Here is a 14,736-nt window from a genome sequence, read left to right as displayed (position 1 = left end):
TCGACATCTCAGAGGTTTGGCAGCATAGCAGCAAACTCTGGGGTGGGTAAGAAGTGTGCCTTTTGTAAAGTGGGAAAAGTGTGATTAGGAAAGGGAGCAAGGAAAGGAGCCTGCAGGATGCTTCTGGCAGGTCAGTGTTACTAAGAGTCACATGGAAGTCAAGCTATGGAAATTAGCACCCTTAACCCTTTGCATGCCTGTTAGCCCCCACGTCTTAGATTTTGAGAGCTTCTCACAACTCTAGATTGTGCTTCTCTTTTAAAAAGCTGTTCAAATTGGCCGGGTGTGGTGACTCATGCCTGTAATCCCAGCACTTTGGGAGGCCGAGGCGGGCGGATCACGAGGTCAGGAGATCAAGACCATCCTGGCTAACACGGTGAAACCCCGTCTCTACTAAAAAAATACAAAAAATTAGCCAGGCACGGTGGCGGGCACCTGTAGTCCCAGCTACTCAGGAGGCTGAGGCAGGAGAATGGTGTGAACCTGGGAGGCAGAATTGACAGTGAGCGGAGATTGCGCCACTGCACTCCAGCCTGGGTGACAAAGCGAGACTATGTCTTCAAAAAAAAAAAAAAAACCTGTTCAAATTCATGTGAGTTATTAGATTTCAAGGCAAATCAAATTGCTAGATGCAGGAGCAGGTACCCTACTTAGCCAGCCAAATTGCAGAAATCAAGAATATACTTTGTACTAGACTTTGGACAAAGAAAATTTAATTCCTTTTTTTAGTGTTTTATTCGTGAAAGTAAATCACAGAAGTGCTACTAATTTCAGGAGTCATTTGTGGCTTGGGCACCAGCCAGTTGCCTGATTATGATATCACATCGCAGCCAGTGTTCTTCCTGGGACTTACCGAAGAATCATCATGCGTGGATTGCAGTAGAGGGAATAGGCACAGGAAACCTGAGACATTTATTTTGACAGTGTAGTTCATGAGGAATATGAGAGTCAAGTCAGTTTACTAACCAGGATCAACTCCTGCTTTCAATGCTGTCCATTAAGGAAGGAGTCTAACATCCATTGTGCCACTGTGTTTATCAGTAAAGTTTTATTGGAACACACCCTTATCCATTGTTTTTAATGTATTGTTGGACTGCTTTCATGCTATGAGTAGCTGCAGCAGAGACCACAGGCCTACAAAGCCTAAGATACTTACTGTATGACCCTTTATAGAATATGTTTGATACCAACCCTTGGTTGCAGGGAAAGAGACCTGTAGGGTTCTTCCTTGTCTTCTTTTTTTAACTGAGACTCTGATACTTGGACTGAGGAGATTAAGCTCATCAGAAGAGGTCGGGACAGTGAGTTTCCCTTCAAAGTAGTAATGGGTCTGCCATTCCTTGCAGACAAAGGCTGGGCTAGCACCTGTGGTCCCAGCTACTCGGGAGGCTGAGGCAGGAGAATGGGGTGAACCTGGGAGGCGGAGCTTGCAGTGAGCTGAGATCGCGCCACTGCACTCCAGCCTGGGCGACAGAGCGAGACTCTGTCTCAAAAGAAAAGAAGGGAAAAAAAGCTGTTCAAATTAATGTTTGATTTGAACAGGTACGTAGGTACATAGGTGCGTAGGGAAAAACAAGAGGCAGATAGCAGGAGCAGTCAACACTGGCTCCCACACTAGGAAACAAAGTGTTGGTGACCAGGGAAGTGACTCTGAACCACAAAAGGTCAGGACCAGAGCTGGCCTGACCTGGACATCACAGATAAGTGTTAGTGGTCCGACATCGAGCCAGTTACCTTTCCGAGCGTGGTTCTGTAACTCACTGCTGGGGTCAGAACTGCTTTGTGGGCCCAAGCCTCAGACACGGGGTAGGCACAGGGGTGGGAGGTGAGAGCAGACAGGGGCAGCGCCTCACCTCCAGTCCTCTGGGGTCTCAGCCTGGATGATCTCTAAGTGACCTCGTTTGTTCTGTGTTTGTTCTGTCTGGGTTTTTCTTTTTTGTTTTTTTTTCACAGTGCAGCTCAACAAGGACACGGTGTGCAAACCTTGCCTTGCAGGCTACTTCTCAGACGCCTTCTCCTCCACGGACAAATGCAGACCCTGGACCAAGTAAGTAACAACAAAGGAGTCAGAAGAGATGGTTGGTTTTTAAACAACTCAACCTCCACTGTCTCGTCTGGGTTGAAAACGGATGGATTCTGTTGGGTTAGGCTTCCTCTTGAAGCCACATTCAAAATGGAAAAAGTCTGTCAGTTCAACATGGGGAAAATAAACCAGTCAAACTAATTCTTCAGCCCTATGTGTGACAGGAACTTCGTGTGACTTTTTAGATTTGGTAATCTGTGACTTATGGTTGCAGCTTTTTCTAACCTTGTTTGGTTGAAAATGATTTATAACATTTATTCAGTGGTCATGCCTACTTCTCCCAACTTCCCAACATCACTGATTTATTCATCCAGATATTTGTGTGTCTGTATGTGTGTGTGTGTGTGTGTACACACATATAGAAGCCTCCTGTTTATATAAATGTTTGCACGCTGTAAACATCTTGGGTTTTTTTTCCCCACATATTATATCCTGAAGCTTTTTCTATATTAGTTCATCAGTTCATGATTTTCGTGGCTTTTCATAGCTGCATAGTATTTCATTGTAGAGATGAAGTGTAAGTTATGTAATAAGTTCTTTATTTATAGTCACTTAGGTTGTTCCCAGTCTTTTATAGTAATACATAATTTTGTGATGAAGAATCTCATCTGTGTATGATTTCTCACGTATGTGAGTGTATCTATAGTGGAATTCATGGGTGCTTTCATCTCATGCTTGTTGTTGAATACTAATAATCAATGTAATGATTCTTTCAGTTCCCTGTATATTCCTTATGAAATGTTTATTTTCTGCCAGGCGTGGTGGCGCATGCCTGTAATCCCAGCTACTCAGGAGGCTGAGGCAGGAGGATTGCTTGAGCCCAGGAATTTGAGAACAGCCTGGGCAACATACCAAGACCCTATCTCACATTTTTAAACAACGAAAATTAAATTAAAATACATAAATAAATGTTTATTTTCTGATTCACTTATCCAAATTTTATGTTCAAGAGGATTTTCTGTGTTTTTCAAAAAAAACAATCAGCAAAAGTATATCACTTAACCATGTAATTGAAGCTATTGGAATATACTTTTTTTTTTCTTGAGACATGATCTTGCTCTGTTGCCCAGGCTGAAGTGCAGTGGTACAAACATGGCTTCCTGCAGCTTCAACCTCCTGGGCTCAAGCAGTCCTCCTGCCTTTGCCTCCCCAGTAGCTGAGACCCCAGGCACGTACATCACACCCAGCTAATTTTTAAATTTTTTGTAGAGACAGGGTTTCACCGTGTTGCCCAGGATAGTCTCTTATTCCTGGGCTCAAGCAATCTTCTTGCTTCAGCCTTCCAAAGTGCTAGGATGATAGGCCTGAGCCACTGGGCATGGCCAGAATATTCTTTCCTGAAGACTCTGCTCTGCTGCTTTGCTGACCACACTCTCAGAGTAGCTGTCAGAGAACACAGGCAGCGTTTGCTTTTGCTTATTTCTTTGTTCCACCTTGTGATGTTCTCCTCCCTGTAGAAGGCACGGAGGAGTCAAATGTCCAGGAAGGCATGGGTTCCTCTCCTGAAGGAGCTGGCCATCTGGGAGAGCCTTGCATTTGTTCATTTTTCAAAAAACAAGCATATAAAACCAAAGCACTGAACTGCCTTCCACCCCCCCCCGCCCCCCACCCGCCACAGCTGTACCTCCCTTGGAAAGACGGTAGAACATCATGGGACAGAGAAATCCGATGTGGTTTGCAGTTCTTCTCTGCCATCTAGAAAACCACCAAATGGTATGTTTAAAACGAGCCTGTGGGTTGATAGATGTGCCCCAGGGTAGTCAGATCATTTAGATCCCTCCCAGATGGCACATGGATCTGCAGGTATCCTCTCCCCCGTTGTTTCATCCTGTGCACGGTCAGCTCAATGTTTCATTTTAATCAGTAGTTTAACTCCAGGTATGTTGTTTCCTTGATAATTTTCTACACTGGATTGGGGGTAACTAATCATGTTTTAATATGCATAAAAAGAAAATAGAGCTGCAAACATAAAATGCTCAGACACGGTGGGATGATGGTGGTCACAAGTGTCTATGAGGAGATTTTGGTCATCTCCCAAAATTGTTAGGATCTTGCTATCATCTATGGAACATGTTGCAGATTAAATTATTATTATTATTATTATTTTTGAGACGGAGTCTTGCTCTGTCACCCAGGCTGGAGTGCAGTGGCATGATAACGGCTCACTGCAACCTCCAACTCGTGAGTTCAAGCGATTCTCCTGCCTCAGCCTCCTGAGTAGCTGGGATTACAGACACACACCACCATGACCAGCTAATTTTTGTATTTTTAGTAGAGACGGGGTTTCACGATGTTGGCCAGGCTGGTCTCAAACTCCTGGCCTCAGGTAATCCGCCCACCTTGGCCTCCCAAAGTGCTAGGATTACAGGAGTGAGCTGCTGCACATGGCCACATTAAGTTAGTCTTAAGTGGAGTTTCAGATTGCCAGAAAGTTGATGGTGGAGGCTGGTTACTTGGTGAACAGGACAGTGTAGAGATGCGGGTCCAGATATCGGAAGAGATGGCTTAAGTGGCAAGGAGACCTTTCAGATGAGGAAAGAGAACAATAGGCCACAGAATAACCGGGTTAACAAGCTTTGACCAAGAAATCAGGGGTTTGGCCTTAACATTTTGGGAAACAGGAAGACATTAAAGCATTCTGGATGTGGAGTTACACAATCAGAGCAAACTTTTTAAAGACCGTTTGGCAGATAACATTAAATATAACTGAAGGAATAAAAAGTTATTTTAAAAAAGAGAAGGAGAGGAAAAGTAGGAGTCCAGGAAACCAGGTCAAGTAAATCAAGAGTTTTTAACAAGGATTCTAGCAATGAAGTGATCAGGGAGGGATGAAGAAAACGGTTGGGTCCACATGGTGTTGGGGATGAAAATTCCAGAAATATTTCACAGGATGGCTGTGTTTCTGTTCTCATGACCGGCAAAGCCCTGGTGCCCTGTTGCTATTAGGAAAGAGATAGAAGAAACTCCTTTTGTCTGCGGAGGTCATTCATCTGGGGATACTGAAGGGTTCTGGAGATTAGCCAGAATGAGACTGGGTGGTGTGGTGAGCATGATTAGAGATGTTCTAAGGTAGAAACACCGCAATGGTCCTGGGCTGCTCTCCCATAGAGTGCAACCGGACTGAGCCAGGCTGGCTAAGATTGTGGATCTCACCCTTCAGAATGTGAGCACTCGTGGACAAAGGGCAGCCAGGGGTGGGGACTCTCACTTCTGCTATCCCAAACCAACATTTTTCATTCTGAGGTTTGATTTACCAGGATTTGTTTTTCAACTGCGCAAAATTAAAGAATCTTTAATACCATATTTCTCATTTTCTTTCAATACAGAACCCCAGGTTTACTTGCCCGGTTTAATAATTCTGCTTCTTTTCACGTCTGTGGCCCTAGTGGCTGCCATCATCTTTGGCGTTTGCTATAGGAAAAAAGGGAAAGCACTCACAGGTATTGTGTCTATGGCGCTTTTTGCAAATTAATCTTAAAAGAGATAGATTTCTAGATCATGTTTTATCATTCTCTGACAAAAAGAAATAGAACTCCAAAAACCTGAAAAAGCCAATCTTCTGCCTAGTTATATATAAGGGAAAAAGAATACTCTGGTGTTCAGGAAACTGATGACTTGTAAGCTCCATGTTTAAGTTGTATAGACTGTACAGCATCACGTATACAGCAGCTTGCATTTATCCTAGAATACATCAATTTTTAATGCGTGCATTTAAAATATACATAAAATATTTAGATGATCAGTAGGGGGAATTCCTGACTGGAGTGTTACTTTGAAATAAGAACCTCCACCAGGTGCGGTGGCTCACACCTGTAATCCCAGCACTTTGAGAGGCCAAGGCAGGTGGATTACCTGAAGTCAGGAGTTCGAGACCAGCCTGGCCAACATGGTGAAACCCCATCTCTACTAAAAATGCAAAATTAACCAGACATGGTGGCACATGCCTGTAATCCTAGCTACTTGAGAGGCTGAGGTAGGAAGATTGCTTGAACCCAGGAGGCAGAGGTTGCAATGAGCCAAGATCATGCCATTGCACTCCAGCCTGGACAAGAGTGGAACTTCATCTCAAAAAAAAAAAAAAAAAAAAAAAAAGAACCTCAGATTATGAAAATAAGTTATATTGAATAAAATTTAGGTGCTTATTCTTAGAATAGACAGCCAAGTCTTATCCTGTTTCTTGGGAATAATTTTCCCATAGAAATTTGTTAGTGTCTTTAAACATCATGTCATGTTTAACTTTTAGACTACAAAGCTAAAAATGTGTAATTTTTATGAAAGGATTCAAGACTTCATTAGATTTCCTAAGAATATCTCTTAATCCTTTAATATTCAAGTCATTCTCTTTTGACTTGAATATTAAAAACATGATGTTTCACGATCCTTTTCCATTTTCAGTTGCTCTCTTATTTATTTATTTATTTATTTACTTATTTATTGTTTAGACAGAGTCTTGCTATGTTGCCTAGGCTGGAGTATGATGGCACGATCTTGACTCACTGCAGCCTCCGCCTGCCAGGTTCAAGTGATTCTCGTGCCTCAGCCTCCTGAGCTGGGATTACAGGCATTTGCCACCATGCCCAGCTAATTTTTGTATTTTTGGTAGAGATGGGGTTTGACCATGTTGGCCAGGCTGGTCTAGAACTGCCGACCTCAGGTGGTCCACCCGCCTCAGCCTCCCAAAGTGCTGGGAATACAGGCATGAGCCACAATGCCTGGCCCAGTTGATTGCTTATTTATATGGCCCACTTTGCCTTGCTGTGATTTGATCAATTCTCCCACATCACACCCTTGGACTTCATGAGACCCTGCCTATCTAGCTGCTTCTCTAACCATTACATTGCCAAATGAAACACTAGACAATCAGAAGACTAATTAAAGAGGAAAGATGGAGATTTCTGATGCCAGTGGTAAGCAGTGAGCAATGTTTGAGTGGTGAACTTTTTTTTTTTTTTTTTTTTTAGACAGAGTCTTGCTCTGTCACCCAGGCTAGAGTGCAGTGGTGTGATCTCGGCTCACTGCAACCTCCACCACCCGGGATGAAGCGATTCTCGTGCCTCAGCCTCCTGAGTACCTGGGATTACAGGCATTTGCCACCACGCCTGGCTAATTTTTGTATTTTTAGTAGAGATGGGGTTCCACCATGTTGGTCAGGCTAGTCTCAAACTCCTGACCTCGTGATCCATCTGCCTTGGCCTCCCAAAGTGCTGGGATTACAGGCATGAGCCACCACACCCAGCCGAGTGGTGACCATCTTTTAAAGAGTCTGTTCATTGTTGAATGCTTTTATTTAGTGCAACTTCACCTCCTTAACAACATCATTACTGGGGATTTGGATAACGCATGTTCAGATGATGAAGGTCACTTGTAGTCATGTTTATGTGAGATAAACAGACTTCCTGATGTTTGGTTCTTTAGGTTTTTCTTTCTGATACTATTTTACTGCCATATGGGCCTACCGTTTACTGGATTGGATGTCATGACTGTTAGCTCTCTCTTCATCCATTCATCCTTACGTGTTTACTGATCATCAGGGACTGGACTGGCACTGGGGTCTCAATATCAAGCAACGCAGGCACAGCCAGTGCCCTCCTGGAGGAAGCATCTTAGTGGGCAGGGTAGGCATTAAGCCCACAGAGGGAAGCCGAGTGTGCAAGGGAAGGTACTGAGCACCAGGTAGCAGACGACAGAAGGTCAGCCCATCCCTGAGGCCAGCCAGGGCCTCCCAGAGGAGGAAATGTGTGAGTTAAGATCTGAAAGACAAGTCAGAATTCGCTAGCCAAGGGACATCAGGAGAAACACAGGCATTCTATCCTGAGAGCTGCATGATGAGGGGAGCACGGTGCATTAGCGGGCTGGAGGGAGCTAGTGGCACTGTAGCACAAAGTCAGGGACCAAGTGGAAGATGAGGCTGGAGAGGAGGGCACGGCCAGACCATGTAGCCCTGCAGGGCTGCTGAAGGAGTTTGCTCCTTGTCCTTAGCAAAAGGGACCGAGGGCGGCCCTCTGGCTTTAGAGTACCAAACAAATGTGTGGTACAGTGAGCGTAGATGCAGGCGCAGCGGTTAGGAAGCTGTTTGCAGTTGTCCAGGGCAGAGGTGATCATGGCAGGTCTGCATGTTTACCAGCTCCATGGACAGGTATTTATTTTTAGTGCCATTTGTGATTGTCTAGACTGATTTCTCCAAGGAAACAGCTGCAATTGTCCTCTTTTTTTTTTTTTTGGTGGGGTGTCGGGGGAGGGCAGGTAAGTTTACCTTGATATATAATTTCAAAGTGATAGAAAAGAAGCAAGAATAATGATGATGATCGCAATAGCTGACATATATTAAATATTTAATATGTGCCAACATGACTACATATATTTTGCATGTACTAAGTACATCTTCACAACAGCACCATGAGGTGGGCACTATTATTTCTCCTATTTTATGATGAGACTGCTTGGCACCATCCCTGGCATGCTTAAGTGCACATTAGCTATTATGTGATGATCTTCCCATGGAGAATCTGACAACTCCTAACTTTAGTCAGCTTTTTTTTGTTGTTGTTGTTGTTGTTGCTTTTTGAGACAGGGTCTCACTTTGTCACCCAGGCAGGACTGCAGTGGCACAAGAGCAGCTCTCTGCAGCCTCGACTTCCCTCCTGGGCTCAAACAATCCTCCCACCTCAGCCCCCCAATTAGCTGGGACCACAGGCACGCACCACCATGCCCGGCTAATTTTTGTATTTTTTATAGAGAAGGGGTTTCACCATGTTGCCCAAGCTGGTCTCAAACTTCTGAGCTGAAGCAGTCCGCCCACCTCAGCCTCCCAAAGTGCTGGGATTACAGGTGTGAGCCACCGGGTCCAGTCCTAACTTTAGTCTTTATAGTGAGCCCAACATTAAATGTTCATTAGAAGTAGGATAAAATTGTATCTTTGTATAATATAAATTCATAGATTTCTTAAAATTCATAAAATTTAACCTTTTAGGCTTCATCACTTCTGTAAGAGTGAGTGGAGATGTAGTTTTTGAACATATTCTTCTTTCTTCTGAGAAGCAGCCAGATATAGTGGAAAAGGTCTTGGGGCCTGCTGGTCTCAGTGGGTCTGGCACCTAGCTTGCTGTGCTTGCCTCACTTTTATAGTACATTCAAGCTAGTTTACTGGAAAAATCAGTCTCCTAGACATATTTTCTTTGGTTCTTCTATGATGTCTAACTTAGTCCCTCATAACCAAAGAAAACTTAAGAGGATGAGAATGTCTATAGTCATAGCAGCAACTCTGACAGGCCCCAAATGTGCCCAGAGGTAGTCACTGAAACATTAGTGGATCATGTTTTGCTTTGCATAGAACAGGAAGTTCTGTTTTTAACAGGAGTGAGATGGCTTCATAGCCTTTATTTTTTTATTTTTTGTTTTTTTTTGAGACCGAGTTTCGCTCTGTCGCCAAGGTTGGAGTACAGTGGCACAATCTCAGCTCACTGCAGCCTCCGCCTCCCAAGTTCAAGCAATTCTCCTGCTTCAGCCTCCTGAGTAGCTGGGATTACAGGCGAGTGCCACCATGCCCGGCTAATTTTTGTATTTTTAGTAGAGATGTGGTTTCACCATGTTGGCCAGGCTAGTCATGAACTCCTGACCTCAAGTGATCCACCCGCCTTGGCCTCCCAAAGTGCTGGCATTACCTCAAGTGAGCCACTGCGCCTGGCCCTTCATAGCCTTTAAATCAGTTGATTTACTTTTAAATGCTTTCACTTCCAGGAGCGCTCACTGAAAGACTTGCAGTGGACTCTGTTGAAAGATAATATTGAACTGACCTAGTGGTCATAATACTGAGCCTGATACAGAAAGAAAAATTTAGAACGATTGCACTTACATGTGCAGTATTCCCCAAAAGTCAAATATACAGAGATATAGAATAAAACAATGGTTACCAGGGGCAGGGGGAAAGAAAATGGGGAGATGTGGGTCAAAGGAAACAAAGTAGCAGATATGCAGGATGAAGAAAGTTGTCCAGGAATCTAATGTACGGATGGGGACTGTAGTTAATCATGTTGTATCATATTCAAGATTTTTGCTAAATTTGTAGATTTTAGCGGATCTTGCCACACACACATAAAAATGGGTAGCTAAGTGAGATGATGGGTATGTTAATTTGCTTCACTATAGTAACCATTTTACTATCTATTTTTGTCCTGTAACATGTTGTATACCTTAAATATACATAATAACCTTTATTTAAAAGAAAAGTGGGAAATAATAACTTGAAGTCCTTATCCTTGCTTTGTGTTTTCTAGCTAATTTGTGGCACTGGATCAATGAGGCTTGTGGCCGCCTAAGTGGAGATAAGGTAGAGTGAACAGTTGTTGGTGCCTCTGTTAAGTACATTCAACAGGCTGGTAGAGCCATCCTAGTCAAATATTGAGCTCCCCACCCCCCTTTTTTTGAGACAGAGTCTTACTCTGTGCCCCAGGCTAGAGTATAGGGGTGCAATCTCAGCTCACTGCAACCTCCGCCTCCCAGGTTCAAGTGATTCTCCTGCCTCAGCCTCCCGAGCAGCTGGGATTACAGGTGCCCACTACCACGCCTGGCTAATTTTTTTGTGTTTTTAATAGAGACAGGGTTTCACCGTGTTGGCCACGCTGGTCTCGAACTCCTGGCCTCAAGTGATCTACCTGCCTCGGCCTCCCAAAGTGCTGGGATTATAAGTGTGAGCCACCGCGCCCGGCCTGAGCCTCTTTGCTTAAGGGGCATTTTCAGGTGCAGTGATCAAACCTCAAATTCCAGGATAGATCTCTGCAGAGCAGCCCAAAGCCCAAGTCCAGGCTCATTCTAGATGCCTGTTTTCTTTGTCTTTGTTTCCACTTCTCTCATCTCTGTGTTCATGTTATTTTTTTTTAGTACTAATCTTGATTGTCTGGTACAGATTCCTGAGAAGGATGAATTGCAACTTTCCTTGACTCTCTAGTTATTCTGGTAACATTTTATGTTGACACAATTCAAAATTGTAGGAAAGTAGTAGAAAAGGACAAAGACCTTCCATATACCCTACACATAGGCCCACCAGTTGTTTCTATTTTCTCTCATTGCTTTGTGATTTGCTTACTCTCTGTATGTGTGTATATGAACACAGTTATGTTTTCTTCTCAAACCATTTTAGAGTGAATGGCAGACCATGTGTCCCATATCCTTAAATATTTCAGTGTGTATGCAGCCATAAAAAAGGATGAGTTCATGTCCTTTGTAGGGACATGGATGCAGCTGGAAACCATCATTCTCAGCAAACTATCACAAGAACAGAAAACCAAATACCGCATGTTCTCACTCATAGGTGGGAATTGAACAATGAGATCACTTGGACACAGGAAGGGGAGCATCACACACCGGGGCCTATTGTGGGGAGGGGGGAGGGGGGAGGGATAGCATTAGGAGATATACCTAATGTAAATGATGAGTTAATGGGTGCAGCACACCAACATGGCACATGTATACATATGTAACAAACCTGCACGTTGTGCACATGTACCCTAGAACTTAAAGTATAATTAAAAAAAAGAGAGAGAACAAGGACATTCTCATATATAACCATAGTACATGTATCAGGAAATTTAACAGTAGTATAATACTATTATTCAACCCACATTTGATATTACATTTTCATTAATCATTTCATTATGTCCTTTAGATCTTTCTTTCTTTTTTTTTTTTTTCTGAGACAGAGTCTTACTCTCTCATCTAGGCTTGAGTGCAATGGCGCAATCTCGGCTCACTGCAACCTCCGCCTCCCAGGTTCAAGCGATTCTTCTACCTCAGCCTCCTGAGTAGCTGGGATTACAGGCGCGCGCCACCATGCCCAACTAATTTTTGTATTTTTAGTAGAGATGGTGTTTCACTGTGTTGCCCAGGCTGGTCTTGAACTCCTGAACTCAGGTGATCCACCCACCTTGGCCTCCCAAAATGTTGGGATTACAGGCATGAGCCATCGTGCCCGGTTAGATCTACTTTCTTTGATATAAAATGTATACATCTGAAAGCATAAGCTCAAACTGATTTCTTCAATTCCAGGCCAACGCAACAGTATTCATTCTGGTCTTTCCCTTTCCCATATTTGAATCAATCTTTCCCCAGCTGTATGAAACCTGGCTCCTATTATTCTCAATATATTTTCTCATTTGCTCAATTCTAGAATACACAGAAAGTAGTTTCAGAATTACTAGAGCATACCACAGTGATACACAGAGTTGCTAACTCGAGTTCAATATTTGTTTACAGTTGTTTTTGGGTTTTGTATTTAGATTGAGAATATGTCGTCAGAATACTGTGCTCAAAAGTCATTTGGGTTAGCTCCTCTCCTTGCTCAGGTGTGAACATGCTTTTCATCTGAGATGCAGCTAGATTCATTTGTTTCCAGTTGTATTCCATTCTAGAGTTCTCCTGCACTCAGTAATTTTTCATAACACAAAGTGCCATGGTCAGTATACCATCTGTACTTGTTATGGTGGAAGTAATCAGTGTAAACACCGTTTTCAGCCATGTTTAGCTAAACTCATCCTAATAACTCTGGGTGTTAATGCCTCTGCCTTCTGAATGTAAATCGGCAGGAGTCCTCAGGCGACAGTTGTGTCAGTCCACACACGGCAGCCTTTGGTCAACAGGGAGTGTGTGAAGGTGTCTTACTGCTGACTCTGGAGAAGAAGACATTTCCAGAAGATATGTGCTCCCCAGATCAAGGTGGTGTCTGTCAGGGCACGTGTGTAGGAGGTGGTCCCTACGCACAAGGCGAAGATGCCAGGATACTCTCATTGGTCAGCGAGACCGAGACAGAGGAAGACCGCTTCAGACAGGTGCCCACGGAAGATGAATACATGGACAGGCCCTCCCAGCCCGCAGACCGTTTACTGTTCCTCACTGAGCCTGGAAGCAAATCCACACCTCCTTTCTCTGAACCCCTGGAGGTAGGGGAGAATGACAGTTTAAGCCAGTGCTTCACAGGGACACAGAGCACAGTGGGTTCAGAAAGCTGCAGCTGCACTGAGCCCCTGTGCGGGACTGATTGGATTCCCATGTCCTCTGAAAACTACTTACAAAAAGAGGTGGACGGTGGCCATTGCCCGCACTGGGCAGCCAGTCCCAGCCCTAACTGGGCAGATGTCTGCACAGGCTGCCGGAACCCTCCTGGGGAGGACTGTGAACCCCTCGTGGGTTCCCCGAAACGTGGACCCTTGCCCCAGTGTGCCTATGGCATGGGCCTTCCCCATGAAGAAGCAGCCGGCAGGACAGAGGCCAGAGACCAGCCCGAGAACGGGACTGATGGGAGGCTCCCAAGCTCGGCAAGGGCAGGCGCCGGGTCTGGAAGCTCCCCTGGTGGCCAGGCCCCTGCATCTGGTAAGTGACTTCCCGGCCTCTCCCTTCTGAGCAGGAGGGCCAGTTCTTGGTACAGGGTTTGGGGGCAGGTATTACAGACCATTTAGGAAGGAGGAAGCTAATGGGAAAACCTCAGCTTGCGCTTTTTCTTTTAATAAGCATTTTTACAGGATGGCTTTGGATTCAGTTCACGCGTTTGGTTATACGTTGCGCACAGCACTGTGTGGCTTCATCGTCTACCACTGGGGCAGTTTCTGCATCCATGCATGTCCCATACCCTTTTGCATTCAGGCTTTTCATGATAGGATAAGACCTCAAGCCCCAGCACCGACCCCTAAAAGACAAACTCAACATCGGCCTCAGGACTGGCTGAGCCAAGGCATTCCCTCAGATTTCTGCTTTTTGGTTTTTGTTTTCAAAGCACCTTAGGCCTCTTAAATCTCCCCCAAGAAAGCTCTTATAAATTTTACGGGGACACACAAAATTGTTTAGTTAATCCTTAATTAATTAATATTTATTGTGAATAATGTGTTGATTCTATACCAAATTAATGATACAGTAAAACTCTTTTTAAAAGTTTCATGAGAAAGGCCCCTTTTATAACCACAATGTATCATATATTTATGGAACCAGGCAGATAATTTTAACAATTTAACATCATTATAAAGATGTATCACTGCAACACTGCCTGAGCATGAACAACCTACCAATTATAATATTGTAACTTTTTTCCATGAGGGTAGAACACCATCTGTTTTATTGTGTAGTTACAAAGGACTTTGCAGCTGATAGTGAGGGCTCTGGCTCTGAGAATTACCTGTCATTTGAAGGGTCAGTGCTCTCTCTGAGAATCTTCCGAAAGCTATAGACACTCCCTCCAGAAAAACGAATATATGGATATATACTATTTAAGGGGCTTCACAGAATCCTCCAACTCATGATTTTCAAAAGGCCCATTCATAGGCCGCCCTTCTCCAGAGATGTTTTTTCTTCTCTGCTTCTTTATTTAGACTGCAAGTGGTGCCAGCAGCCGGTCTTTGAATTGTTTTATAACCCTGAGGTAGCTAGATCTGTGCCTTAAACACAGATAGTGTTTTGCCTCGTGGTAATGATGGTTCCTGGCTTTAATCTGTTCCTCAAGCTTGTGGTTTTGCTGCAGCTACATAGATTTACCGATGTATAAATTCAGTAATAGTAATTCTCAGTCAAACAGAAAGGAGGAGATATGTTTGGGGATATTTTTCAAAGAACTGGTATGTTTTCTTCTCAGAAGATCTCAGAATTATTATTATTATTTTAAGATTGTAAGGAAT

At 43.9% G+C, this 14,736-nt stretch overlaps 1 protein-coding gene across 4 annotated transcripts in view; it reads left to right on the top strand.

Annotated features, from left to right (window-relative positions):
* Positions 1-14,736, top strand: part of LOC105477014 (TNF receptor superfamily member 11a) — a 66,377-nt gene that overhangs the window by 31,488 nt on the left and 20,153 nt on the right. Inside the window, exons 5-9 of one of the 4 annotated variants that reach the window (XM_011733309.2) lie at positions 1,954-2,047; positions 3,702-3,796; positions 5,410-5,523; positions 10,357-10,409; positions 12,661-13,444. In XM_011733309.2, coding sequence (XP_011731611.2) covers positions 1,954-2,047; positions 3,702-3,796; positions 5,410-5,523; positions 10,357-10,409; positions 12,661-13,444 — 1,140 coding nt within the window. The remainder of the gene's footprint in view (positions 1-1,953; positions 2,048-3,701; positions 3,797-5,409; positions 5,524-10,356; positions 10,410-12,660; positions 13,445-14,736) is intronic. The other 3 variants (XM_071085227.1, XM_011733311.3, XM_071085228.1) reach the window with 3 other exon arrangements.

Source organism: Macaca nemestrina, chromosome 19 (assembly GCF_043159975.1).
Source record: "Macaca nemestrina isolate mMacNem1 chromosome 19, mMacNem.hap1, whole genome shotgun sequence".
Taxonomy (NCBI): domain Eukaryota; kingdom Metazoa; phylum Chordata; class Mammalia; order Primates; family Cercopithecidae; genus Macaca; species Macaca nemestrina.
This window is presented reverse-complemented; position numbering and strand designations above follow the sequence as displayed.